The following is a 26,254-nucleotide window of genomic DNA, read 5'->3' as shown; positions in this document are numbered from 1 at the left end:
GCATTTCTCTCTTCTCCCTTCACATTTCCCTCCCATTTCCCCTCATGATTCCCTCTCTTTTTTCCCCTCACATTTCCCCCCCTTTTCCCTCACATTTCTCTCTCTTGTCCCCTCATAATCCCCGCCCTTTTCTCCCCTCACATTTTCCTCTCTTTTCCCCTCATATTTCCCTCTCTTTCCTCTCACGTTTCACCCCCTTTTCCCCCTCACATTTCCCCCCTTTTCCCCTCACATTTCCCTTTCTTTTTCCCTCACATTTCCCCCCTTTTCCCCTCACATTTCCCCCCTTTTCCTCACATTTCTCTCTCTTGTCCCCTCATGATCCCCGCCCTTTCTCCCCTCACATTTTCCTCTCTTTTCCCCTCATATTTCCCTCTCTTTCCTCTCACGTTTCACCCCCCTTTCCCCCTCACATTTCCCCCCTTTTCCCCTCACATTTCCCTTTCTTTTTCCCTCACATTTCCCCCCTTTTCCCCTCACATTTCCCCCCTTTTCCCTCACATTTCTCTCTCTTGTCCCCTCATGATCCCCGCCCTTTCTCCCCTCACATTTTCCTCTCTTTTCCCCTCATATTTCCCTCTCTTTCCTCTCACGTTTCACCCCCTTTCCCCCTCACATTTCCCCCCTTTTCCCTCACATTTCCTTTCTTTTTCCCTCACATTTCCCTCTTTTCCCCTCACCTTCCCCACCCATGTTCCCCTCAAGTCTCCCGAGCTGGAGCAGGCAGGAGCAGCTTTATTGAGGTCAGTGTTGGGAGAGGATAATGGGGGGCATTTGAGGGGGGCAGTTACAGGGCAGCTATGGGGCAGTAATGGGGCAGTTACAGGGCAGCTATGGGGCAGCTATGGGGCTGTGGCAGGGCAGTTCTAGGGCACAGACAGGACACTTGTGGGTCAGAAATGGACGTAGGACAGGACCACATCGCCCTCGATCTCCAGCACGTCCACGTGGGGCCCGGCTGGCACCCGGTGGTGGAAATCGAAGAGCGGCTGCCCCTGGACGAACACCTTGAAGCGATGGTTCCCGCAGCGGATCGACAGCTGGGGACGGGAACGGGGGACAAGTGTCACCTCAGGGACCCCCAAATTACCCCAGACACCCCCAAAGTGCCCCAGAGATCCCCAGAGTCACCTCAGGGACCCCCAAAGCCACCCCAGAGACCCCAAAGTCACCTCAGAGACCCCAAAATCACCCAAGAGACACCCAAAGTCACCTCAGAGACCCCCAAAATCACCCCAGAGACCCCAAAATCACCCCAGAGACCCCAAAGTCACCTCAGATATCCCCAGAGTCACCTCAGGAACCCCCAGAGTCACCCCAGAGCCCCTCCCCAGACCCTGAACCCGTCCCCGCTGCCCTGGCCGTGACCCCAAGCCCCTCGCTGTGACCCCAAGCCCCTCTCTGAGGACCCCAGGCCCCTCTCTGAGGAAGCCAAGCCCTCTCTGATGTCCCCAAACCCCTCTCTGATGTCCCCAAACCCCTCTCTGATGTCCCCAACCCCTCCCTGATGTCCCCAAGCCCCCTGCGATGTCCCCAAACCCCTCCCTGATGTCCCCAACCCCTCTGTAAGGACCCCAAACCCCTCCCTGATGTCCCCAAGCCCCCCTGCGATGTCCCCAAGCCCCTCCCTGATGTCCCCAAGCCCCCCTGTGATGTCCCCAGCCCCTCCCTGATGTCCCCAAGCCCCCCTGTGATGTCCCCAAACCCCTCTCTGAGGACCCCAACCCCTCTCTGATGTCCCCAACCCCTCCCTGATGTCCCCAGCCCCCCTGTGATGTCCCCAAGCCCCCTGTGATGTGCCCAAACCCCTCCCTGATGTCCCCAAGCCCCCCTGCGATGTCCCCAAACCCCCTGTGATGTCCCCAAACCCCTCCCTGATGTCCCCAGCCCCCTGGCACCCATCCCCTCTCACATCGAAGTAGCAGCCGCGCTGGAAGGGGCTGCAGCAGGGCAGGTCCCGCTCCTCCGGCCCCAGGTGCCCCCCAGCAGCGCGTTCCGCACCACGGCGTTGTCCTCGTCCATCCTGGGGTTCAGGTGCAGCACCACGTCCCCGCCCGCGCCCGCCCGCAGGTTGATGTAGAACCTGGGGGGGACGGGGAGAATTTGCGGGGGGGTCTGGGGGGATTTGGGGGGGATTTGGGGGGGTTTGAGGGGGATTTGGGGGTCCTGGGGTGGTGACAGGGGGGGTTTTGAGGGGTTTGGGGGGGATTTGGGGGTCCTGGGGTGGTGACAGGGGGGATTTTGAGGGGTTTGGGGGGGATTTGGGGGTCCTGGAGTGTTGACAGGGGGAGTTTGGGGGTCCTGGGGTGGTGACAGAGGGGATTTTGAGGGGATTTTGGGGGGTTTGGGGGTCCTGGAGTGGTGACAGGGGAGATTTGGGGGGGATTTTGGGGGCTTTGGGGGGGATTTGGGGTCCTGGAGTGTTGATGGAGGTTTGAGGAGGATTTGGGGCTCCTGGGGTGGTGACAGAGGGGATTTTGAGGGGATTTTGGGGGTGTTTGGGGGGGATTTGGGGGGGTTTGGGAGGGATTTGGGGGGTCCTGGAGTGTTGATGGGAGGTTTGAGGAGGATTTGAGGGGATTTGGGGGGTCCTGGGGTGGTGACAGGGGGGATTTTGAGGGGATTTTGGGGTGTTTGGGGGTCCCGGGGTGGTGACGGGGGATTTGGGGGGGTTTGAGGGGGATTTGGGGGTCCTGGAGTGTTGATGGGAGGTTTGAGGAGGATTTGAGGGGATTTTGGGGAGGGGTCCTGGGGGTCCCCAGTACCTGTTGGCGTGGTGGGGCACGAAGCCCTTGATGACGATGGTTTTTTTGGGGATCAGCCCCCCCGGGATGGTGGCAATGAAGGGAACGGGCTGGGGGGGCACAAACGGGGGGCTCAGAGTGGGGTGAGACCCCCAGGACCCAAACCCCACCCTCAGAGCCCCCCAAATCCCCCCATGAATGAGCCACCCCAAATCCCACCCTCAGAGCCCCCAAATCCCCCATGAATGAGCCACCCCAAATCCCACCTTCAGAGCCCCCAAATCCCCCCAAAACCACCCCTGGAGCCACCCCAAAACACCCAAATCACCCCAAACCCCCTGAGACCCCCCAAACCCCCCTTGAATCACCCAAATCCCCCTTTAAGCCACCCCAAAACTCCCTGGGACCCCCAAATCACCCCCAATCCCCCCCCAGGACCCCCAAATCCCCCCAATTCCCCGCTTGAATCACGCAAATCCCTCTTAAAGCCACCCCAAAACCCCCCTGGGACCCCCTAAATCCCCCCTTGAGCCACCCCAAAACACCCAAATCCCCCCAAAACCCCTGGGACCCCCAATGCCCCCTTGAGCCACCCCAAATCCCCTTAAAACCACCCCAAAACCCCCTGGGACCCCCAAATCCCCCAGGTCCCTCCCCAAAACCTCAAATCCCCCCAAATCACCCCCAAACCCCATCCCAGGACCCCCAAATCCCCCCAATTCCCCCTTGAATCACCCAAATCCCCCTTTAAGCCACCCAAAACCCCCAAATTCCCCCTTGAGCCACCCAAATCCCCCTTTAAGCCACCCCAAAACCCCCTGGGACCCCCTAAATCCCCCCTTGAGCCACCCCAAAACACCCAAATCCCCCCAAAACCCCCTGGGACCCCCCAATGCCCCCTTGAGCCACCCCAAATCCCCCTTAAAGCCACCCCAAAACCCCCTGGGACCCCCAAATCCCCCCTTGAGCCACCCCAAAACCCCCAAATCCCCCCTTGAGCCACCCCAAATTCCCCTTGAGTCACCCAAATCCCCCTTAAAGCCACCCCAAAACCCCCTGGCACCCCCCCAATCCCCCCTTGAGCCACCCCAAATCCCCCTTTAAGCCACCCCAAACCCCCCCAGGACCCCCAAATCCCCCCCAAACTCACCGGGTGGAGGGTGGGGGGCTGCCCCATCACCTGTGGGGCACAATTTGGGGTCAGTGGGGTGGGGGTCGCACCTGGGGAACCCCCCCTGTTGGGGAAGGGGTGGATTTCGGGGTTTGGGTGAATTTTGGGGGGACCCCTCCCCACTCACCGGCAGGTTACAGTCGGGGTAGCTGGGGGTGACCTGGGGGGCGTCCTGGGGGGGGAAACAGAGGTTGGGGGGACCCCAAAATCATCGGGGACCCCCAAAAATCATCTGGGGACCCCCAAAATCCACCTGGGGACCCCAAAATCCACCTGGGGACCCTCAAAACTCACCTGGGAAACTCAAAATCCACCTGGGACCACCCAAAAATCATCTGGGACCCCCCCCAAAATCCACCTGGGAAACTCAAAATCACCTGGGGACCCCAAAATCATCGGGGACCCCCAAAACTCACCTGGGAAACTCAAAATCCACCTGGGGAACCCCAAAATCCACCTGGGGACCCCCAAAGTTCACTTGGGAAACTCAAAATCATCTGGGGACCCCCAAATTTACCTGGGGACCCCCAAAGTTCACTTGGGACCACCCAAAATCCACCTGGGGACCCCCAAAACTCACCTGGGAAACTCAATATCATCTGGGGACCCCCAAAATCCACCTGGGGACCCCCAAAATCCACCTGGGGACCCCCAAAAATCATCTGGGGACCCCCAAAATTCACCTGGGAAACTCAAAATCCACCTGGGGGCCCCCAAAACCCACCTAGGACCCTCCAAATCCACCTGGGCACCTCCTAAATCCATCTGGGACCCCAAAAATTCACCTGGGGACCCCCAAAAATCACCGGGGCCCCCCCAGACTCACCGGGACGCACGGGGGAAACGCTCCCTGTAAGGGAAGAGGGGGGGTCAGAGGAGTTTTGGGGTGCAGGGGGGAATTTTGGGGTTCAGGTGTGGAATTTTGGGGTACAAGGGGGGAATTTTAGGGTCCAGGGGTGAAATTTTGGGGTCCGGGGTTGGTTTTGGGGTGCAAGGGTGGGGTTAGGGGTCCAGGAAGGGAATTTTGGGGTTCGGGAGTGGAATTTTGGAATCTGGGTTGTTTTTGGGGTCCAGGGATGGTTTTTGGGGTGCGGTTTTTGGGTTTCCGGGTGGTTTTAGGGTCCGGGGTGGTTTTTGGGGTGCAGTTTTAGGGTTCAGGGTGGTTTTAGGGCCCGGGGCGGTTTTTGGGGTGCAGAGGTGGTTTTTAGGGTGCAGTTTTTGGGGTCTGTGATTGGTTTTAGGGCCCGGGGTGGTTTTTCGGGTGCAGTTTTTGGGGTCCAGGGGTGGTTTTAGGGTCCAGGGGTGGTTTTAGGGCCCGGGGTGGTTTTTGGGGTGCCATTTTTGGGGTTCAGGGTGGTCTTTAGGGTCTCACCCCTCCACCCAGCACCGAGGCCGAGTGCAGCTCCAGGTAAGGGGGGATCCCAGGTGTGTTTTGGGGGAACAGGAGCCGTTTTTGGGGTGCAGTTTTTGGGGTCTGTGATTGGTTTTAGGGCCCGGGGTGGTTTTTGGGGTGCAGTTTTTGGGATCCAGGGCAGTTTTAGGGTCTCACCCCTCCACCCAGCACCGAGGCCGAGTGCAGCTCCAGGTAAGGGGGGGTCCCAGGTGTGTTTTGGGGGAACAGGAGCCGTTTTTGGGGTGCAGGGATGGTTTTTAGGGTGCCGTTTTTGGGGTTCAGGGCAGTTTTAGGGTCTCACCCCTCCACCCAGCACCGAGGCCGAGTGCAGCTCCAGGTAAGGGGGGATCCCAGGTGTGTTTTGGGGGCGGTTTTAGGGGCACAAGGATGATTTTAAGGGCGGTTGTTGGGGTCTGTGATTGGTTTTAGGGCCCGGGGTGGTTTTTAGGGTGCCGTTTTTGGGGTCTGTGATTGGATTTAGGGCCCGGGGGTGGTTTTTGGGGTGCAGGGGTGGTTTTTGGGGTGCAGTTTTTGGGGTCCAGGGCAGTTTTAGGGTCTCACCCCTCCACCCAGCACCGAGGCCGAGTGCAGCTCCAGGTCCCCGTCCACGTTCACGGCCGTCACCTGCTCCGGGGGCAGCCGGTGCGGGAACTCCTCGTAGAAGGTGCCGTTCACCAGGATCTGGGGGGCACGGGGGGAAAGGGGGATCAGGGACCCCAAAACACCCCAAATATGCACCCTGGGACCCCAAAACACCCCAAATATACACCCAGGGACCCCAAAACATCCCTGGGACACCCCAAATACCCACCCAGAAATCCCAAATACACCAGGACACCCCAAAATACCCCCAGAACCCCCCCAAACCCCTCCTAAAGACCTCAAATCCTCCCCCTAAGGACCCCAAATACCCCCTAAATCCCCTTTCCCGTACCCGGTACCCCTCGGGGGTGACGCTGATCACCATCTCGAAGGCTCCCAAACCCCTCAATGACCCCAAATCCCCTCGGCCATACCCTGTACCCCTCGGGAGTGACGCTGATCACCATCTCGAAGGCTCCCCAATCCCATAAAGCCCCTAAATCCCCTCTGTCATACCCGGTACCCCTCGGGGGTGACGCTGATCACCATCTCGAAGGCTCCCCCCTGGCACAGCGGCTGCAGCTCCCGGCGCCGCTCGTCCCCCCAGTGCCCCCCCCGGCGGCTGTTGAGCACCGCGAGCCCGGCCCCGAAGCGGGGATTGACGTGCAGGGCCACGTCCGCCTCCTCCTGCGGGCCCGCCGCCAGGTTCACGCGGAACCTGGGACAGCAGGGACACATCAGGGTCACCTGGGGCACCCAAGTGTCACCTGAGTGTCACCTGAGTGTCACCCGAGTGTCACCTGGGTCACCCTGGGACCCCCACCCCAGCCAGGTTCACGCGGAACCTGGGGACATTCCAGGGTCACCTGGGGCACCCAGTGTCACCCAGTGTCACCCAGTGTCACCCAGTGTCACCCGGTGTCACCTGAGTGTCACCCAGTGTCACCCATTGTCACCTGAGTGTCACCCAGTGTCCCCCAGTGTCACCTGAGTGTCACCCAGTGTCACCCAGTGTCACCCATTGTCACCCAGTGTCACCCCAGTGTCCCCCCGGGACCCCCACCCCAGCCAGGTTCACGCGGAACCTGGGACAGCAGGGACACCTCAGGGTCACCCAGTGTCACCCAGTGTCACCCAGTGTCCCCCAGTGTCACCCACTGTCACCCAGTGTCCCCCCGGGACCCCCACCCCAGCCAGGTTCACGCGGAACCTGGGACAGCAGGGACACATCAGGGTCACCCGGTGTCACCTGAGTGTCACCCAGTGTCACCCAGTGTCATCCAGTGTCACCCAATGTGCCCCCGGGACCCCCACCCCAGCCAGGTTCACGCGGAACCTGGGACAGCAGGGACACATCAGGGTCACCCGGTGTCACCTGAGTGTCACCCAGTGTCACCCAGTGTCATCCAGTGTCACCCAGTGTCACCCAGTGTCACCCAATGTGCCCCCAGGACCCCCACCCCAGCCAGGTTCACGCAGAACCTGGGGACAGCAGGGACACCTCAGGGGCACCTGTGTCACCTCAGTGTCACCCAGTGTCACCCCAGTGTCATCCATTGTCACCCAGTGTCACCCAGTGTCACCCAGTGTCACATGGTGTCACCCACTGTCCCCCCGCCACCCCCACCCCAACCAGGTTCAGGTGTCCCCCCAGTGTCCCCAATTCCCCCAATCCCCTCCCAATGCCCCCAGTCCCTCCCAGTTTATCCGAGTTGATCCCAGTTGATCCCAGTACCCCCCAGTCCCCTCCCAGTCCCTCCCAGTGCCCCCCAGTCCCTCCCAGTCGATCCCAGTTGATCCCAGTCCCTCCCAGTGCCCCCCAATGTCCCCAATTCCCCCAATTCCCCTCCCAGTGCCCTCCCAGTGTTCCCAGTCCCCCCCAGTCCCTCCCAGTTGATCCCAGTTGACCCCAGCAGATCCCATGGACCCCATCATTACCATTCGGCCTGGGGGGTCACCACCCCCTGCACGTACACGGCCATGCCGGGCCAGAGCCCCCCGGGCACGGGGGCCACGTAGGGCAGGGGCTGGGGGACAAACGGGGGCGTCAGGGACCCCAGAATGGCACCAAGGGGGGAAAGGGACCCCAGAATGGCACTGGGGGGGGACAGGGACCCCAAAATGGCACTGGGGGGACAGGGACCCCAAAATGGCACCAAGGGGGAAAAGGGGGACCCCAATGTCACCAACAGGGACACAGAGACCCCAAAATGGCACTGGGGGGGCACAGAGGGACCCCAAAATGGCACCAAGGGGGGAAAGGGACCCCAAAATGGCACTGGGGGGACAGGGACCCCAAAATGGCACCGGAGGGGCACAGGGACCCCAAAATGGCACTGGGGGGGGACAGGGACCCCAAAATGGCACTGGGGCCGTCAGGGGGACCCCAAAATGGCACTGGGGGGTGAAAGGGACCCCGAAATGGCACTGGGGCCGTCAGGGGGACCCCAAAATGGCACTGGGGGGGTGACAGGGACCCCAAAATGGCACTGGGGGGGTCAGGGGGACCCCAAAATGGCACTGGGGGGGGGACAGGGACCCCAAAATGGCACTGGGGGGGGTGACAGGGGGACCCCAATGTCCCCAACGGGGGCACAGGGACCCCCCAGACCCTTTCCCCCCGGTTTTTGGGGTGAAAAGGTCCCCAAATGGCCCCAGGGACCCCAAAATGGCACTGGGAGGGTGACAGGGACCCCAAAATGTCCCCACCAGGGTGACAAGGACCCCAAATGTCCCATAGACCCCCAGCCCCATTTTTGGGGCGCCCCCAGCCCCATTTCGGGGCGACAAGGACCCCAAATGTCACTGGCATGGTGACAGGGACCCCAAAATGTCCCAGACCCCCCCCAAACCCCTCCCTCCATTTTGGGGGTGACAGGGCCCCCAGATGTCACTGGGAGGGTGGCGGGGACCCCAAATTGTCCCTCCCAAGGACCCCAAAATGCCCCATAGCCCCCCCCCCCCCCATTTTGGGGGCGCCCCCAGCCCCTCCGGGGGTACCCACCGGGTTGTAGGAGGGCAGGTACCCGGGTGGGGGCACGAACGCCATGGCGACAGCGGTGACAGCGGTGACAAGGAGGTGACAAAGGTGACAAAGGTGACAAAGAGGTGCCCAAGGGGCCACCAGGGTCCCTTTATAGCCCCGGGGCCCCTCCCCAGTTCCGGCCCCTCCCAGGCCGGACCCTGATAAGGGACAGATAAGGGGCACGGGGGGGGCTGGGGACACCGGGGACCTTTGGTGCCACACCTGGCGCAGGTGGCACCGCCCGGCCCGGACTCTGCCCCGGGCGCGGCAGCGGGGAGGGGACAACGGCGACCTTGGGACACCTGGACGGGGGGTGGCACCTTGGGGACACTTTGGGGACACCTTGGGGACACCTGGACGGGGGGGTGGCACCTTGGGGACACCTTGGGGACACCTTGGGGACACCTGGACGGGGGGTGGCACCTTGGGGACACCTTGGGGACACCTGGACGGGGGGTGGCACCTTGGGGACACCCTCAGACCCCTGGTGGCACCTTGGGGACACCCCCAGAGCTTTGGGGACACCCCCAGACCCACGGTGGCACCTTGGGGACACTTTGGGGACACCCCCAGGGCTTTGGGGACACCTCAACGGGGGGTGGCACCTTGGGGACACCTTGGGGACACCCTCAGACCCCTGGTGGTACCTTGGGGACACCTTGGGGACACCCCCAGAGCCTTGGTGGCACTTTGGGGACACCCCCAGAGCTTTGGGGACACCTGGAGAGGGGGTGGCACCTTGGGGACACTTTGGGGACACCCCCAGACCCATGGTGGCACCTTGGGGACACCTTGGGGACACCCTCAGAGCTTTGGGGACACCTCCAGAGCTTTGGTGGCACCTTGGGGACACCCCCAGAGCTTTGGTGGCACCTTGGGGACACCCCCAGAGCCCCGGTGGCACCTTGGGGACACCTTGGAGACACCCCCAGAGCTTTGGGGACATCCCCAGGGCTGTGGTGGCACTTTGGGGACACCCCCAGAGCTTTGGGGACACCCCCAGACCCAGGGCAGCACCTTGGGGACACCTTGGGGACACCCTCAGAGCTTTGGGGACACCTTGGGGACACCCCCAGGGCTGTGGTGGCACCTTGGGGACACAGGGGTGTTGTCCCCCTCCCTCCTGGGATTTTGGGGTGAAAGGCGAAGATTTGAGGAATTCCAAAGGAAATCCAGAACTTTCCATGGGATTTTCTCTTTATTCCAACAGGGCAGCACCGACCCGACCCCCCCCAAAATTCCCATATTTTGCCCCAAAAAATTCTCGGTTTTTTTCTCCCCAAAAAAAATCCCATTCCCCCCCAAAAGAAATTCTTGGTTTTCTCCCCAAAAATTCCCATTTTCTGCCAAAAAATTCCCATTTTCCCCCCCAAAGTTCCTGTTTTTCCCCCCAAAAATTCCCATTTTTCCCCCCCAAAAAATCCCATTTTCCCCCAAAAAAATTCCTGTTTTCCCCCCCAAAAAATTCCCATTTTTCCCCCCAAAAATTCCCATTTTTGCCCAAAAAAATCCCATTTCCTCCCCCCCAAAAAATTCCCATTTCCCCCCAAAATTCCTCTTTTCCCCCAACAACTCCCACTCCCCCCCCAAACCCGCGCGTAGAAAAACGTGGAGCCCCCAATTGTACAAAAAACGGAGGAATCGGCCCCAGATCGGCCCCAGGATCGGCCCCAGATCAGCCCCAGGATCGGCCCCAGGATCGGCCCCAGGATCGGCCCCAGATCAACCCCAGGATCGGCCCCAGGGTCAGCCCCAGGATCGGCCCCAGGATCGGCCCAGGATCGGCCCCAGGATCGGCCCCAGGATCGGCCCCAGATCAGCCCCAGGATCAGCCCCAGGATCGGCCCAGGATCGGCCCCAGGATCGGCCCAGGATCGGCCCCAGGATCGGCCCAGGATCGGCCCAGGGTCAGCTCCAGGATCGGCCCCAGGGTCAGCCCCAGGATCGGCCCAGGATCAGCCCCAGGATTGGCCCCAGGATCGGCCCCAGGATCGGCCCAGGATCGGCCCAGGATCGGCCCCAGGATCAGCCCCAGGATCAGCCCCAGGATCGCCCCAGGGTCAGCCCCAGGATCGGCCCAGGATCGGCCCAGGATCAGCCCCAGGATCGCCCCAGGGTCAGCCCCAGGATCGGCCCAGGATCGGCCCCAGGATCAGCCCCAGGATCGGCCCAGGATCAGCCCCAGGATCGGCCCCAGGATCAGCCCCAGGATCGGCCCCAGGGTCAGCCCCAGGATCGGCCCCAGGATCGGCCCAGGATCGGCCCAGGATCGGCCCAGGGTCAGCCCCAGGATCGGCCCCAGGATCGGCCCAGGATCGGCCCAGGATCGGCCCAGGGTCAGCCCCAGGATCAGCCCCAGGATCGGCCCCAGGGTCAGCCCCAGGATCGGCCCCAGGATCGGCCCAGGGTCAGCCCCAGGATCGGCCCCGGGGTCGCGGCTTCGGGGCTGCCGGAGCTCCTGGCCCCTGGGCTGTGTCAGGCGCGCTCGCCGCGGATGCGCCGCGCCAGCTGGATGTCCTTGGGCATGATGGTGACACGCTTGGCGTGGATGGCGCACAGGTTGGTGTCCTCAAAGAGCCCCACCAGGTACGCCTCGCTGGCCTCCTGGGGACAGGTGAGGGACACCCATGGGGTCACCTGTGCCACCCCTGTGTCCCTCTGTGCCACCCCTGTGTCCCTGTGTCCTCGAAGAGCCCCACCAGGAACGCCTCGCTGGCCTCCTGGGGACAGGTGAGGGACACAGGTGTGACACAGGTGTGACAGCCACAGATGACACAGGTGACACCAATGGCGGCGCTCTGGAAGCGCAGATTGGTGTTGGACTGTCACTATCGGTACCTGGCTGTCCCCAGGTGTGTCCCTCACCTGTCCCAGCTGTACCTGGCTGTCCCCACGTGTGTCCCTCACCCGTCCCAGGTGTGTCCCTCACCTGCAGCGCCCCGATGGCCGCGCTCTGGAAGCGCAGGTCGGTTTTGAAGTCCTGCGCGATCTCCCGCACCAGCCGCTGGAACGGAAGCTTCCGGATCAGCAGCTCCGTGGATTTCTGGTAGCGCCGGATCTCGCGCAGCGCCACAGTCCCGGGGCTGGGGACACGCACGGGGGACATTGGGGACGCTGACGGGGCACCCCACGCTCACCTGTGCCACCTCTGGGGCCCTGTGTCCCACCTGTGTCCCTGTCACCCACCTGCGTCCCCTCCCTGTCCCAGTCCCCTCAGTCCCTCCCAGTCCCCCCAGTATCTCCCCGGTCCCCCCAGTGTCTCCAATGTCCCCCAGTCCCTCCCAGTGTCCCCAGAATCCCCAGTGTCCCCCTCAGTCCCTCCCAGTCCCCCCAGTTTCCCCAGTTACCGGTAGCGATGCGGTTTCTTGACGCCCCCCGTGGACGGCGCGCTCTTCCGGGCCGCCTTGGTGGCCAGCTGCTTGCGCGGCGCTTTGCCGCCGGTGGATTTCCGAGCCGTCTGCTTGGTGCGGGCCATCCCGGGCCGTCACAGCCTGAGCGCGCCGGGAGCGGCGGGGAGAGAAACGGGGGGAAAAAAAAACGGGAAAAAACGGGAAAAACCGGGAGAGAGGGCCGCGCGCGGCCTACGCGACTACAACTCCCAGCAGCGCCCCGCGCAGCCTCACGTGATGGCAACCCAGCGCCTGATTGGTTGAGCGCGGCGCCGGCGCAGTCGCGAACTGCAACACCCAGAAGCCTCCGCGAACCCCCCGCTGATTCGCCGGGGTGGCGGCGCTCACGCGCCCTGCCTTTGATAGACGTGCCTCGCAGCCAATCACGCCGCGGCGTTCTGGCCAATCAGCGCGCGGCACCGCACGGAAGGCGGGACTAAGGAGCAGCGTCTCCTCAGGCGACCCCGGCCCCCCCCCCCAACCCTCCCCCGGTACCGGAGCCTTCCCGGTGCTTCCCCCCCACCCCTCCCCGGTACCGACCCCCGACCGCCGCCGCGCTCCCGGTACCTGCGAGCGGCGCTGGCGGCGGCGCTGGAGCCGTGCGGGTCCCGCGGTGCAGCTGCGGCGGCTTCGATCTCCCCCTTCCCGCCTTTCCCGGCAGAAAATGGCGGGTCCCGGCTGAGGGCGGTTCCCGTCGTGCCCCGCGCGCGGCGGGGCGGGAACGGGGGGGGTCGGCTGAGGTGAGGCTGCGCCGCCATCTTGGGCGCCGTGAGGGCCTGAGGGGATCCGGGGGCTTTTTCCGCCTCAAAATTCCATAATTCTGTAATTCCCGTAATTCTCGTAATTTTCCAACTCTGGGATGTTCGGTTTTGGGGGGTTTAGGCTGGAGCATGGGGCTTGGAAGAGCTCGGAGCGAGGCCATGCCGCCATCTTGGGCGCTGTGAGGGCCTGAGGAGATCCGGGAGCTTTTTCCACCTCAAAATTCCACAATTCCATAAATTCCGTAATTCCCATAATTCCCACAATCTCCCAACTATGGGATGATCGGTTTTGGGAGGTTTAAGATAAAGGAAGATAAAGGACGGGGTTTGGAAGAGCTCGGAGCGAGGCCGTGCCGCCATCTTGGGCGCTGTGAGGGCCTGAGGGGATCCGGGAGATTTTTCCACCTCAAAATTCCATAAATTCCATAATTCTAGTAATTAACATAATTCCCATAATTTCCCAACTCTGGGATGTTCGGTTTTGGGATTTCAGAAAGAGAATGGAGTTTGGAAGAGCTCAGAGCAAGGCATTATGATTCTCTATTCCCATGAAAACACCTGGTAGGATCCCGCAAAAAAAACCCCACAAAACCAATGAAAAAAACCCAAAAACCCCCACAAAACCAACCAAAAAAACCCCAAAATCCACAAAACCAACCAAAACCTTCTCAGTTTTCCATTTTTTATTCCCAAGAGGAGCAGTTCCATGACTTCATTACTTTTGTTTTAGGATTAAGTAAGTGGATGAAACTTTGAAGAACTCAAAGTGTGTTGATCCCAAAAAAGCCCTGAAACAACCCAAAAATCCCAAACTAAATCCATCCTTTTATTCCCAAAATGAATAATTTCACAATTCTACGATTCTCATTTTTAGGATTAAGCAAAAAACCAGAATTTGGAAGGGCACAGCCCCCATCCCTCCTCCCTCAGCTCCATTTTCCCCTAAAACTACTTAAAACCAAAACCAGACCAAAATCCACCCAAATCTGGCTCAAATTTCTGATGTTTTATTCCCAAAAGGCCACAAAGTTGAGGGTGAAGAACAAACAAATGAGGGAATACTCAAATAATTGGGTATTTTCAGTGGTTTAAAAGAGTTTTTCCCATTTTTCAGCCTGTCGGGGAGTGTTCCGTAGGAGGAAAATCCCAAAAAAAGCCAAATTTGGCTCAAAACGGCGTCGGCGAAGGCAGCTCAAGGAAAGGAGGAGGATCCAGAGCCAGGGGAAGGATTTGGGGCTAAAAATGGGATTTTTGGGAGGGGGAGAAAAAAGATTTTGGGGTGGGATAGGAAGGATTTGAGGCGGATTGAAATAATTGGGGGGGGGTCTGAGGGATTTGGGGTGAAATTTGAGGGGTTTTGGGTGAAATTTGAGGATTTAGGGTGGGATTTTCAGGATTTAGGGTGGGATTTTCGGGATTTTGGGTGGGATCTGAAAGTTTAGAGTGGAATGAAGGGACCTGGGGGTGAAATTTGAGGATTTTGGGTGGGCTCGGAGGGTTTGGGGTGGGATTTGAAGGGATTTTGGGTGGGATTTGAAGGATTTAAGGGTGAGCTCAGAGGGTTTGGGGTGGGCTCAGGGTGGGCTCAGAGGCTTTGGGGTGGGATTTGAAGGATTTAGGGTGGGCTCAGAGGGTTTGGGTGGGCTCAGGGTGGGCTCAGAGGGTTTGGGGTGGGATCAGGGTGGGCTCAGAGGGTTTGGGGTGGGTTTAGGGTGGGCTCAGAGGGTTTGGGTGGGCTCAGGGTGGGCTCAGAGGGTTTGGGTGGGCTCAGGGTGGGCTCAGAGGGTTTGGGGTGGGATCAGGGTGGGCTCAGAGGCTTTGGGGTGGGTTTAGGGTGGGCTCAGAGGGTTTGGGGTGGGTTTAGGGTGGGCTCAGAGGGTTTGGGTGGGCTCAGGGTGGGCTCTGCCCCCCCAGCCCCGGTGTCCCCCCCGTGCGGGGTCAGGGCAGCGCCCGGTGCCGGCGGCGTTTCGGCGATTCCCGTCATGGAGCGCGGGGGGGCGGGGCTGGGGGGGCAGCGCTGTCGCGACATGTCCCGATAGCAGCGGGGATCCGGCGATGTCTCGTGATATATCGTGATATTATCTCCTGATACATCGTGATATTATCTCCTGCTATCTCATGATATTATCTCCTGATATATCGTGATATCCAGTGATATCTCCTGATATCTCCTGCTATATCGTGATATCCAGTGATATCTCCTGATAGCTCCAAGTATCTCCTGATATATCGCAATATCTGGTGATATCTCTTGCTATCTCCTGATATATCCGCCGATATCCAGCACTATATCGTGATATTCATTGGCATTTCCCAATATATCGCGATATAGCCGCTGATATCTGCCACTATATCACGATATTCACTGATACCTCCCGATATATGGTGACATCTGCTGCTATCTCGCGCTATATCGCGACATGTCGCGACAGAGCCCCCCTAGTGGGGCCTAGGCCAGGCAGGACTCAATGGCGGCCACGATCTTGAGCAGTTTGGGGTCGCTGTCCACGAAGCCATCGCCGTTCTGGGGGGGGGACACCCCGAAAATGGGGACGGGGACCCCAAAAAGGGGAACAGGGACCCCAAAAATGGGGAACAGGGACCCCAAAAATGGGGACGGGGACCCCAGAATGGGGGTGGGGGGAGGGGCACCCACCTTTTTGGAGTGGACCAGGTGTCCCCCCACGGTCACCTCAAACCATCCCGTCACCTCCGGGGTGCCCTGGCCGCTCTGGGGGCATGGGGGGCAGCTGAGAGACCCCAAAATCCCCCTGGGAACCCCACCCCAAAAACCCCAGATCCCCCCAAAAATCCCCCTGGGAACCCCACCCCAAAAACCCCGGGATCCCCTCCCCAGATCCTCTGGATTCCACCCCAAAAAACCCGGGATCACCCCCAAAATCCCCCTGGGAACCCCACCCCAAAAACCCCGGGATACCCCCCACCCAAATCCTCTGGATTCCACCCCAAAAACCCCGGGATCCCCCCCAAAATCCTCCCTGGGAACCCCACCCCAAAAACCCCGGGATCCCCCCCAAAATCCTCCCTGGGAACCCCACACCAAAAATCCCAGGATTGCCTCCAAAATCCTCTGGATTCCACCCCAAAATTGTGGGATCCCCCAGCCCCGAATCACCCCAGACCCCCCCAAATTTGGGGACCCCGGCCCCGAATCACCCCAGACCCCCCCAAATTTGGGGACCCCGGCCCCACCACGTCCAGGGCTCCCGGGAAGCGCCGCTCCAGTTCCTGCTTCAGTTTCACAAACTGCAATTGGGGAGGGGGCTCCAGTGGGGAGGGGGCTCCCCCTGCATATTTTGGGGTCTCCCCCCCCCCCGGATTTTGGGGAGGGGGCGGTCACAAAAGGGGTGGGGGAGGGGCTCACCTTGGGTTTGTAGCCTCAGGCTCCGCTGGGGGATGGGCAGAGAGGGGGGAATAAAAATGGGACCCCCAACCCATTTTGGGATTGGGGACCCTCACCCGGAATTGGGGACCCTCACCCAGAACTGGGGACCCCTCCCAGAATTAGGGACCCCCCGAACTGGGAACAAGCCCAGAATTAGGGACACACCCCCCAGGATTAGCGACACCCACCCCCCAGAATTTGGGCCCCCCCGGGGATCAGGGACCACCCCCCAGAATTGGGGACCCCCCCCCAGAATTGGGGACCCCCCGGAATTGGGGACCCCCCCAGTTTGGGCCCCCCGGTACCAGTAGAGGACATGGACTCGGAGCGGCGCCATGGCGGCAACTGCGCATGCGCGGGAGGGGCGGGGCCAGGGAAACCAGTACGGGACCAGTGAAACCAATAAAGGACCAGTGAAACCAGTACGGGACCAGTGAAACCAATAAAGGACCAGTGAAACCAGTGCGGGACCAGTGAAACCAGTACGGGACCAGTGAAACCAGTGCGGGACCAGTGAAACCAGTAAAGGACCAGTGAAACCAATAAAGGACCAGTGAAACCAATAAAGGACCAGTGAAACCAGTACGGGACCAGGGAAACCAGTGCGGGACCAGTGAAACCAGTGTGGGACCAGTGAAACCAGTAAAGGACCAGTGAAACCAGTAAAGGACCACCGAAACCAGTACGGGACCAGTGAAACCAGTACGGGACCACCACTGAGAGCAGTAAAACCAGTGCCCAGTCCCTCCCAGTACCCCCCCAAGTCCCACCCCCGGTTCTCCCAGTCCCACCCCCAGTCCCTCCCAGTCCCTCCCAGTTTATCCCAATCCCCTCCCAGTCCCTCCCAGTCCCTCCCAGTCCCTCCCAGTTTACCCCAATCCCCTCCCAGTCCCTCCCAGTCCCTCCCAGTTTACCCCAATCCCCTCCCAGTCCCTCCCAGTCCCTCCCCCAGTGTCCCCAGTGCTCCCAGTCCCTCCCAGTCCCTCCAGTCCCGCCCCTCCCCTCCCCCAGCGCTCGGATGGATCCCGGGGTTCCGCTGGATCCGCCCGATCCCGGGGGGCGGGGGGGGCGCGGGGGGCGCCGCAGCTGAGCCGGGGGTCCCGGGGGGGTCCCGGGGGGTCCCGGGGGGGTCCCGGGGGGTCCCGGGGGGGTCCCGGGGGTCTCGGGGGGTCCCGGTGCCCCCCGGGCCGGAGCCATGGGCGAATGGACCATCCTGGAGCGGCTGCTGGAGGCGGCGGTGCAGCAGCACTCCACCATGATCGGCAGGTCAGAGAGCCCCGCGTGCCGCCCTCAGTGCACCCCCGGACCCCAAATCCGGCCCTAAACCCATCCCTGGACCCCCCCGAGACCCCAAATCCATCCTGGGACCCCCTGAATCCACCCCGGCATCCCCGGATCCACCCCTGATCCGTCCCCGGGACCCTGAATCCATCCCCGGGATCTCAAACCCACCCCCGGGACCCCCGGATCCACCCCAAATGCATCCCCTGGACCCCAAATCCATCCCCGGGACCCCAAATCCCACCCCAAACCCATCCTGGGGTCCTAAATCCACCCCGAATCCCCCCAGATCCACCCCCGGATCCCAAATCCCACCTCAAATCCCCCCGGGACCCCCCTAAATCCACCTCAAATCCACCCCAAATCCCCCCCAGATCCACCTTGGGACCCCCTAAATCCACCCCCGGCACCCCCAAATTCCCCCCAGCCCCAAAAATCCTCTCCCAACCCCCCCCGGGACCTCCCCCCGCCGCTGTCCCCTCCCCGCTGTCCCCTCCCCGCTGTCCCCTCCCCGCTGTCACCTCCCCTCGGGCAGCAGGTGACACTGGTGTGGCTCTGGTGTGGCTCTGGTGACACTGGTGGCACTGGTGTGGCTCTGGTGTGGCTCTGGTCACACTGGTGTGGCTCTGGTGTGGCTCTGGTGGCACCGGTGGCTCTGGTGTGGCTCTGGTGTGGCTCTGGTGTGGCACCGGTGACACTGGGACAGCCCGGGGGGGCCCCTCCCGCGGGGGGGAAGGGAGGACAAGGTCCCCACGTGTCCCCAAAGGTGTCCCCACCCCCGCAGGGCACCTGGGTGGGATTGGGGGGGGGACAGGTGTGACCCGGGTGTGACCCGGGTGTGACCCGGGTGTGACCCGGGTGTGACCCGGGTGTGACCCGGGTGGCTCAGGGCCGCCCACGGTCCCTGAAGGAAGCACCAGGGCAGCCACGTGGTGGTGCCAGGTGAGCCCAGGGGAGCCCAGGGGAGCCCAGGGGAGCCCAGGTGATACCAGGGGAGCCCAGGTGAGCCCAGGGGAGCCCAGGGGAGCCCAGGGGAGCCCAGGGGACACCAGGGGAGCCCAGGGGAGCCCAGGTGAGCCCAGGGGACACCAGGGGAGCCCAGGGGAGCCCAGGGGAGCCCAGGGGAGCCCAGGGGAGCCCAGGGGACACCAGGGGAGCCCAGGGGAGCCCAGGGGAGCCCAGGGGAGCCCAGGTGACACCAGGGGAGCCCAGGTGAGCCCAGGGGAGCCCAGGGGAGCCCAGGGGAGCCCAGGTGACACCGGGGGAGCCCAGGTGACACCAGGGGAGGCCAGGGGAGCCCAGGGGAGCCCAGGGGAGCCCAGGTGAGCCCAGGTGACACCAGGGGAGCCCAGGTGACACCAGGGGAGGCCAGGGGAGGCCAGGGGAGCCCAGGGGAGCCCAGGTGAGCCCAGGGGAGCCCAGGTGAGGCCAGGGGAGCCCAGGGGACACCAGGGGAGCCCAGGGGAGCCCAGGGGAGCCCAGGTGAGCCCAGGGGAGCCCAGGTGAGGCCAGGGGAGCCCAGGTGACACCAGGGGTGGCCGGGGGAGCCAGGCTGGGGGGGGGTCCAGGGCCAGGTGGGACCCCCAGCCCCAGGCGCCATCCCCAGTCCCCCAGGTGTCACCACAGGTGTCACTGACCCCTCCCCACCTCACCTGTCCTTGTCCCCTGGATCCTGCTGACCACGGTGGTCATTCCCTGTGTCCATTCCCTGTCCCTGTGTCCATTTCCCTGACCCTGCTGGTCATTCCCTGTCCCTGTGTCCATTTCTTTTCCCTGTGTCCATCCCCAGGATCCTGCTGACCACGGTGGTCATTCCCTGTCCCTGCTGACCATTCCCTGTGTCCATTCCCTGACCCTGCTGACTCTGTTGGTCATTCCCTGTCCCTGTGTCCCTGCCCAGGATCCTGCTGACCATTCCTGACAGTGATGCTCATTTTCCTGTCCCTGCTGACCATTCCCTGTGTCCATTCCCTGTCCCTGCTGACCATGGTGCTCATTTCCCTGTCCCTGTGTCCCTGCCCAGGACCCTGCTGACTGTGATGCTCATTTCCCTGTCCCTGTGTCCATCCCCAGGATCCTGCTGACTCTGTTGGTCATTCCCTGTCCCTGTGTCTATCCCCAGGATCCTGCTGACTCTGTTGGTCATTCCCTGTCCCTGTGTCTATCCCCAGGATCCTGCTGACCATTCCCTGTGTCCATTCCCTGTCCCTGCTGACCATTCCCTGTGTCCCTGCCCAGGATCCTGCTGACTCTGTTGGTGATTCCCTGTCCCTGTGTCTATCCCCAGGATCCTGCTGACCATTCCCTGTGTCCATTCCCTGTCCCTGCTGACCATTCCCTGTGTCCATTCCCTGTCCCTGCTGACCATTCCCTGTGTCCATTCCCTGTCCCTGCTGACCATTCCCTGTGTCCATCCCCAGGACCCTGCTGACTCTGTTGCTCATTTCCCTGTCCCTGTGTCTATCCCCAGGATCCTGCTGACGGTCGTGGTCATTTTCCTGTCCCTGTGTCCATTCCCTGTCCCTGCTGACCATTCCCTGTGTCTATCCCCAGGATCCTGCTGACTGTGATGCTCATTCCCTGTCCCTGTGTCCCTGCCCAGGACCCTGCTGACCATTCCTGACAGTGATGCTCATTTTCCTGTCCCTGCTGACCATTCCCTGTGTCCCTGCCCAGGATCCTGCTGACCATTCCCTGTGTCCATTCCCTGACCCTGCTGACCATTCCCTGTGTCTATCCCCAGGATCCTGCTGACGGTCGTGGTCATTTTCCGGATCCTGATCGTGGCCATCGTGGGTGAGACGGTCTATGAGGACGAGCAGACCATGTTCATGTGCAACACGCTGCAGCCGGGCTGCAACCAGGCCTGCTACGACAAAGCCTTCCCCATCTCCCACATCCGCTACTGGGTGCGTCTGGGGGAACCAAACCCAAACCAAAACCAAAACCCAAACCAAAACCCAAAACCCAAAACCAAAACCCAAACCCAAAAATCAAAACCCAAAACCAAAACCAAAACCCAAAACCAAAACCCAAAACCAAAACCCAAAACCCAAACCCAAAACCAAAACCCAAACCCAAACCAAAACCCAAAACCCAAAACCAAAAACCAAAACCAAAACCCAAAACCAAAAACCAAAACCAAAAATCAAAACCCAAAACCAAAAATCAAACCCCAAAACTTCGGTGAAAGTTGTAAAAAAAACCCCGTTTATTACAGTGCTGGATGCACGTGGGAATGGTTCCTCTAAAATGCATGTGGGAATTGGGAACTTCAGGTCTCTTTTTATCCTTCTGGGAACTTCAGGTTCCTTTTTTGGGAACTTCAGGTCTCTTTTTATCCTTCTGGGAACTTCAGGTCCCTCTTTATCTTTTTGGGAACTTCAGGTCCCTTTTTATCTTTCTGGGAACTTCAGGTCCCTTTTTATCCCCCTCTCAAATCCACGTGCATACAATTTCACATACCAAAATTTCACATATCCAAAATTTCACATACCAAAATTTCAGATATCCAAAATTCCACATACCCAAAATTCCACATACCCCAAATTTCGCATATCCAAAATTCCACGTACCCAACATTCCATGTACCCAACATTCCACGTACCCAACATTTCACATATCCATAATTTCACCCATTTTCACGACTTTCGCCCGGCGTTTGCCGCTGGTTCCTGTTTATCAGAAGGAGCTCCCAGGCGGTGCTGCCCATGGATTCCTACCCTGGACAATTCCCTTTTCTCTGTGCCCCAGGTGTTCCAGATCATCCTGGTGTGCACGCCCAGCCTGTGCTTCATCACCTACTCTGTGCACCAGGCGGCCAAACAGCGCGAGCGCCGCTGCTCCTTCCTGGATTCCTACCCTGGACAATTCCCTTTTCTCTGTGCCCCAGGTGTTCCAGATCATCCTGGTGTGCACGCCCAGCCTGTGCTTCATCACCTACTCTGTTCACCAGGCGGCCAAACAGCGCGAGCGCCGCTGCTCCTTCCTGCAGCCGCTGCTGGAGCCGCGCCGGCCCCGGCCCAACGGGGGCCCGGCCGCTGAGGGGGCGCCCAGGGAGGAGCCCGAGCTGGGGCTGGGGCGGCCGCAGGCGCGGAGCTCCAAGGTGAAACGGCAGGAGGGCATCTCCAGGTTCTACGTCATCCAGGTGGGTGCACACAGGTGAAACGGGGTTAAATGGGGTGAAAAATAATGTAAAATAGAGGGAAAAATATGAATAATAAATAATGGAGGTGTAAGAACACCCAATGGCGCCGGTGCAGCTGCAAGGCAGCTCCAAGGTGAAGCGGCAGGAGGGCATCTCCAGGTTCTACGTCATCCAGGTGGGTGCACACGGGTGAAAATGTGTAAAAAATGGGTGAAAAAACCTCCCTAAAATGGAAAAATATGAATAAAAAATAATGGAGGTGTAAGAACACCCAGTGGCGCCAGTGCAGCTGCAAGGCAGCTCCAAGGTGAAGCGGCAGGAGGGCATCTCCAGGTTCTACGTCATCCAGGTGGGTGCACACGGGTGAAAATGTGTAAAAAATGGGTGAAAATGGGTGAAAAAAACCCATTAAAAATAGAGGTAAAAATATAAATAATAAAAAATGGAGGTGTAAAAATATAAATAATGAAAAACAGAGGTGTAAAAACGCCCAATGGCGCCGGTGCAGCTGCAAGGCAGCGCCAGGGTGCAAGGGCAGGAGGGCATTGCCAGGCTCTGCGCCATCCAGGTGGGTGCACAGAGGTGCCCATCTTTGTGTCTCGTTTGTCACCTTTCTGTGACCATTCTGGGTTCTTTTTGGGTCCATTTTGTGACCTTTTTGGGTCCATTTTGAGTCCGTTTTGTGACCTTTTTGTGCCCAGGTGGTGCTCAGGAACGCTCTGGAGATCTCCAGCCCCTCTCACCTGTCCCTCACCTGTCTCTCTGTGTCCAGGTGGTGTTCAGGAACGCTCTGGAGATCTCTCACCTGTCTCTCCCATGCCCAGGTGGTGTTCAGGAACGCTCTGGAGATCTCTCACTGTCTCTCACTGTCCCTCACCTGTCCCACCTGTCCCTTTGTGCCCAGGTGGTGTTCAGGAAGGTTCCAGCCCCTCTCACTGTCCCTCACCTGTCTCACCTGTCCCTCTCTATGCCCAGGTTGTATTCAGGAAGGTTTTAGCCCCTCTCACCTGTCCCTCTCTATGCCCAGGTTGTGTTCAGGAACGCTCTGGAGATCTCTCACTGTCCCTTTGTGCCCAGGTGGTGTTCAGGAAGGTTCCAGCCCCTCTCACTGTCCCTCACCTGTCTCTCCCATGCCCAGGTGGTGTTCAGGAACGCTCTGGAGATCTCTCACCTGTCCCACCTGTCCCACCTGTCTCTCTCACCCCCAGGTGGTGTTCAGGAAGGTTTTAGCCCCTCTCACTGTCCCTCTATTGCCCAGGTGGTGTTCAGGAACGCTGTGGAGATCTCTCACTGTCTCTCTCATGCCCAGGTGATGTTCAGGAAGGTTCCAGCCCCTCTCACTGTCCCTCACCTGTCCCTTTGTGCCCAGGTTGTGTTCAGGAACGCTCTGGAGATCTCTCAGCTGTCTCACCTGTCTCTCTCACCCCCAGGTTGTGTTCAGGAACGCTCTGGAGATCTCTCACTGTCCCTCTCTATGCCCAGGTTGTGTTCAGGAACGCTCTGGAGATCTCTCACTGTCCCTTTTTGCCCAGGTTGTGTTCAGGAACGCTCTGGAGATCTCTCACCTGTCCCTTTGTGCCCAGGTTGTGTTCAGGAACGCTCTGGAGATCTCTCACTGTCTCTCACTGTCCCTCACCTGTCCCTTTGTGCCCAGGTGGTGTTCAGGAAGGTTCCAGCCCCTCTCACCTGTCCCACCTGTCCCTTTTTGCCCAGGTGGTGTTCAGGAACGCTCTGGAGATCTCTCACTGTCCCTCTCTATGCCCAGGTTGTGTTCAGGAACACTCTGGAGATCTCTCACTGTCCCTCACCTGTCCCTCTCTATGCCCAGGTTGTGTTCAGGAACGCTCTGGAGATCTCTCACTGTCTCACTGTCCCTCACCTGTCTCTCTCACCCCCAGGTTGTGTTCAGGAACGCTCTGGAGATCTCTCACTGTCCCTTTTTGCCCAGGTTGTGTTCAGGAACGCTCTGGAGATCTCTCACTGTCCCTTTTTGCCCAGGTTGTGTTCAGGAACGCTCTGGAGATCGGCTTCCTGGGCGGGCAGTATTTCCTGTACGGCTTCAACGTCCCGGCCATCTTCGAGTGCGACCGCTACCCGTGCGTCAAGGAGGTCGAGTGCTACGTCTCGCGGCCCACGGAGAAAAGCGTCTTCCTGGTCTTCATGTTCGCCGTGTCCGGGGTCTGCGTGCTGCTCAACCTGGCCGAGCTCAACCACCTGGGCTGGCGCAAGGTGCGCGCCGCCGTCCGCGGGGCCCGCGCGCGCCGCAAGAGCCTGGGGGACGCGCGGCGCAAGGAGGCGGCGACGGGGACAGCGACGGGGACGGGGACAGCGACGGGGACGGCGGGGACGGTGCCGGCGCTGGGCAGGACACAGAGCAGCGAATCGGCCTACGTGTGATGGGATTGGGGATTTGGGATTGGGATGGGATTGGGGTCAGGATTGGGATGGGCAGGACGCAGAGCAGCGAATCGGCCTACGTGTGATGGGATTGGGATTGGGATTGGGATGGGATTGGGGTCAGGATTGGGATGGGCAGGACACAGAGCAGCGAATCGGCCTACGTGTGATGGGATTGGGATTGGGGTTTGGGATTGGGGTCAGGATTGGGATGGATGGGAACAGTGCCGGCGCTGGGCAGGACACAGAGCAGTGAATCGGCCTACGTGTGATGGGATTGGGGATTGGGATGGGATTGGATTGGGACTGGGATGGACAGGATCAGAGCAGCGAATCGGCCTAAGTGTGATGGGATTGGGATTGGGATGGGAATGGGATTGGGGTCAGGATTGGGATGGGATTGGGATGGGCAGGACACAGAGCAGCGAATCGGCCTACGTGTGATGGGATTGGGATTGGGGATTTGGGATGGGATTGGGGTCAGGATTGGGACTGGGATGGGCAGGATCAGAGCAGCGAATCGGCCTATGTGTGATGGGATTGGGATTGGATTGGGATGGGATTGGGGTCAGGATTGGGATGGGATCAGAGCCCGTGCTGGGCAGGACACAGAGCAGTGCATCGGCCTAAGTGTGATGGGGATTGGGATTTGGGATGGGGATTGGGATGGGATTGGGGTTAGGATGGGATCAGGATTGGGGTTAGGATGGGACTGGGGTCACGGACAGGTTTGGGATTGGGATGGAAGGGAATCGGAGCTGGCACTGGGCAGGACACAGGAACAAGGCGTGTGTGGGGTGGGATTTGGGATGAGATTTGGGGTTGGATCGGGGTTAGGATGGGATCAAGATTGGGACTGGGGTGGGATTTGGGTTAGGATGGGACTGGGATGGGACTGGGATGGACAGGATTGGGATTGGGGTCAGGGGAGGGACTGGGCAGGAGTTCAGCCTTGGATTGGAGCCAGGATTGTTGGGATTTCACCCCAAACTGGTGGGGACTGGAGCCCCCAAGGTCCCAATTTCAGTCCCAAAATGGGAACTGGAGCCAAAGACGGGGATTTCATCCCAAAATCGCTGGGATTTGAAGCCTCAAAGTGTTGGGGTTTCACCCCAAAGTGTTGGGATTTCACCCCAAACTGTTGGGATTTCACCCCAAACTGTTGGGATTTCACCCCAAACTGGTGGGGTTTGGGGCCACGACTGCTGGGATTTCACCCCTGAATCGCCGGAGCTCAGAGCCGCCAAAATTGCCGGGAACTGGAGCCAAAATCACCAGAACTGGAACCAAAATCACCAGGACTGGAACCAAAATCACCAGAACTGGAACCAAAATCATCAGGAATTGGGACTGAAAAGGAGCAGGGATCAGCCCTGAACTGTTGGGGTTTCAGACCCCAAAACTGTGGGGATTTCACCCCAAAATCTCTGGGGTTTGTCCCCAAATCTCTGGGGTTTGTCCCCAAATCTCCTGGGATTTCAGCCCCGAATTTCCAGGGTTTGTTCCCAAAACTGTTGGGGTTGGAACCCAAAACTGTGGAGATTTCATCCCCAAAACTGTGGAGATTTCAGCCCCAAAACCCCAGGGTTTGTCCCCAAATCTGTGGGGATTTCACCCCCAAATCTCTGGGATTTGTCCCCAAAACTCCCAGAATTTCAGCCCCAAACTCCTGAGCTTTGGGACAGAACTTGTGCCCCCAAACCTTTGTGGGTTCTGCTCCCAAAACCACCAAAATTCCTCCCCAAAATCCAGGACTTTGTACCCAAATCACCAGGGAGAAGTTTGGGCCCAAAAAAACGGAAATTTTCCCCCAAATCCTTTGGGAATTCAGCCCTGAAATCCTCAGATCCCCCCAAAATCTCCAATTTCAGGGTTTCACCCCTAAAGCTGCTGCTGCTTTTCCCCTCCTGGTTTTATTCCCCTGATTTCATTTTGGCCCTTCAGGTGCACACGGGGCT

At 60.0% G+C, this 26,254-nt stretch overlaps 4 protein-coding genes and 1 long non-coding RNA gene across 6 annotated transcripts; 1 reads left to right on the top strand and 4 right to left on the bottom strand.

The window, feature by feature from the left end:
• Positions 1-713: 713 nt before the first annotated feature.
• On the bottom strand, positions 714-8,939 carry LGALS4 (galectin 4). Its single transcript, XM_077192874.1, is given in 11 exon segments — positions 714-1,040; positions 1,913-1,968; positions 1,971-2,083; positions 2,766-2,854; positions 3,895-3,924; positions 4,043-4,087; positions 4,742-4,765; positions 5,870-5,989; positions 6,407-6,608; positions 7,829-7,917; positions 8,895-8,939. Coding segments are annotated over 11 exon segments (960 nt in total). The 3' UTR covers positions 714-893.
• Positions 8,940-11,255: 2,316 nt separating this feature from the next.
• On the bottom strand, positions 11,256-13,020 carry LOC129134071 (histone H3.3A). The gene is made up of 4 exons (XM_054653747.2): positions 12,872-13,020; positions 12,263-12,406; positions 11,845-11,998; positions 11,256-11,519 (listed from the first exon to the last, which is right to left on the bottom strand). Exons 2-4 carry the CDS (start codon positions 12,388-12,390, stop codon positions 11,391-11,393), a joined length of 411 nt encoding a protein of 136 aa, XP_054509722.1. The 5' UTR covers positions 12,391-12,406; positions 12,872-13,020; the 3' UTR covers positions 11,256-11,390.
• A 1,924-nt stretch (positions 13,021-14,944) lies between these two features.
• SELENOW (selenoprotein W) lies at positions 14,945-16,856 on the bottom strand. The gene is made up of 5 exons (XM_054653757.2): positions 16,777-16,856; positions 16,451-16,475; positions 16,279-16,332; positions 15,722-15,796; positions 14,945-15,589 (listed from the first exon to the last, which is right to left on the bottom strand). Exons 1-5 carry the CDS (start codon positions 16,806-16,808, stop codon positions 15,515-15,517), a joined length of 261 nt encoding a protein of 86 aa, XP_054509732.2. The 5' UTR covers positions 16,809-16,856; the 3' UTR covers positions 14,945-15,514.
• Positions 16,857-17,213: 357 nt separating this feature from the next.
• Positions 17,214-24,324, top strand: LOC129134079 (gap junction delta-2 protein-like). The gene is given in 6 exon segments (XM_077193047.1): positions 17,214-17,737; positions 20,496-20,661; positions 21,645-21,797; positions 21,800-21,923; positions 22,175-22,248; positions 23,898-24,324. Coding segments are annotated over 6 exon segments (987 nt in total). The 5' UTR covers positions 17,214-17,666; the 3' UTR covers positions 24,297-24,324.
• Positions 21,894-23,889, bottom strand: LOC129134080 (uncharacterized). Of its 2 annotated transcripts, XR_013185948.1 has the most exons (4): positions 23,251-23,889; positions 22,907-23,189; positions 22,786-22,845; positions 21,894-22,755 (listed from the first exon to the last, which is right to left on the bottom strand). It is a non-coding gene; the product is annotated as an uncharacterized LOC129134080 (long non-coding RNA). The 2 variants fall into 2 exon arrangements; XR_013185947.1 differs by having other exon boundaries at positions 21,894-23,189; positions 23,251-23,535; positions 23,595-23,889.
• Positions 24,325-26,254: the final 1,930 nt, after the last annotated feature.

The sequence above is a fragment of the Agelaius phoeniceus genome, chromosome 36 (assembly GCF_051311805.1).
Source record: "Agelaius phoeniceus isolate bAgePho1 chromosome 36, bAgePho1.hap1, whole genome shotgun sequence".
NCBI lineage: Eukaryota > Metazoa > Chordata > Aves > Passeriformes > Icteridae > Agelaius > Agelaius phoeniceus.
Note: the sequence above shows the minus strand (reverse complement) of the source record. Positions and strands in the feature narration are given on the sequence as shown.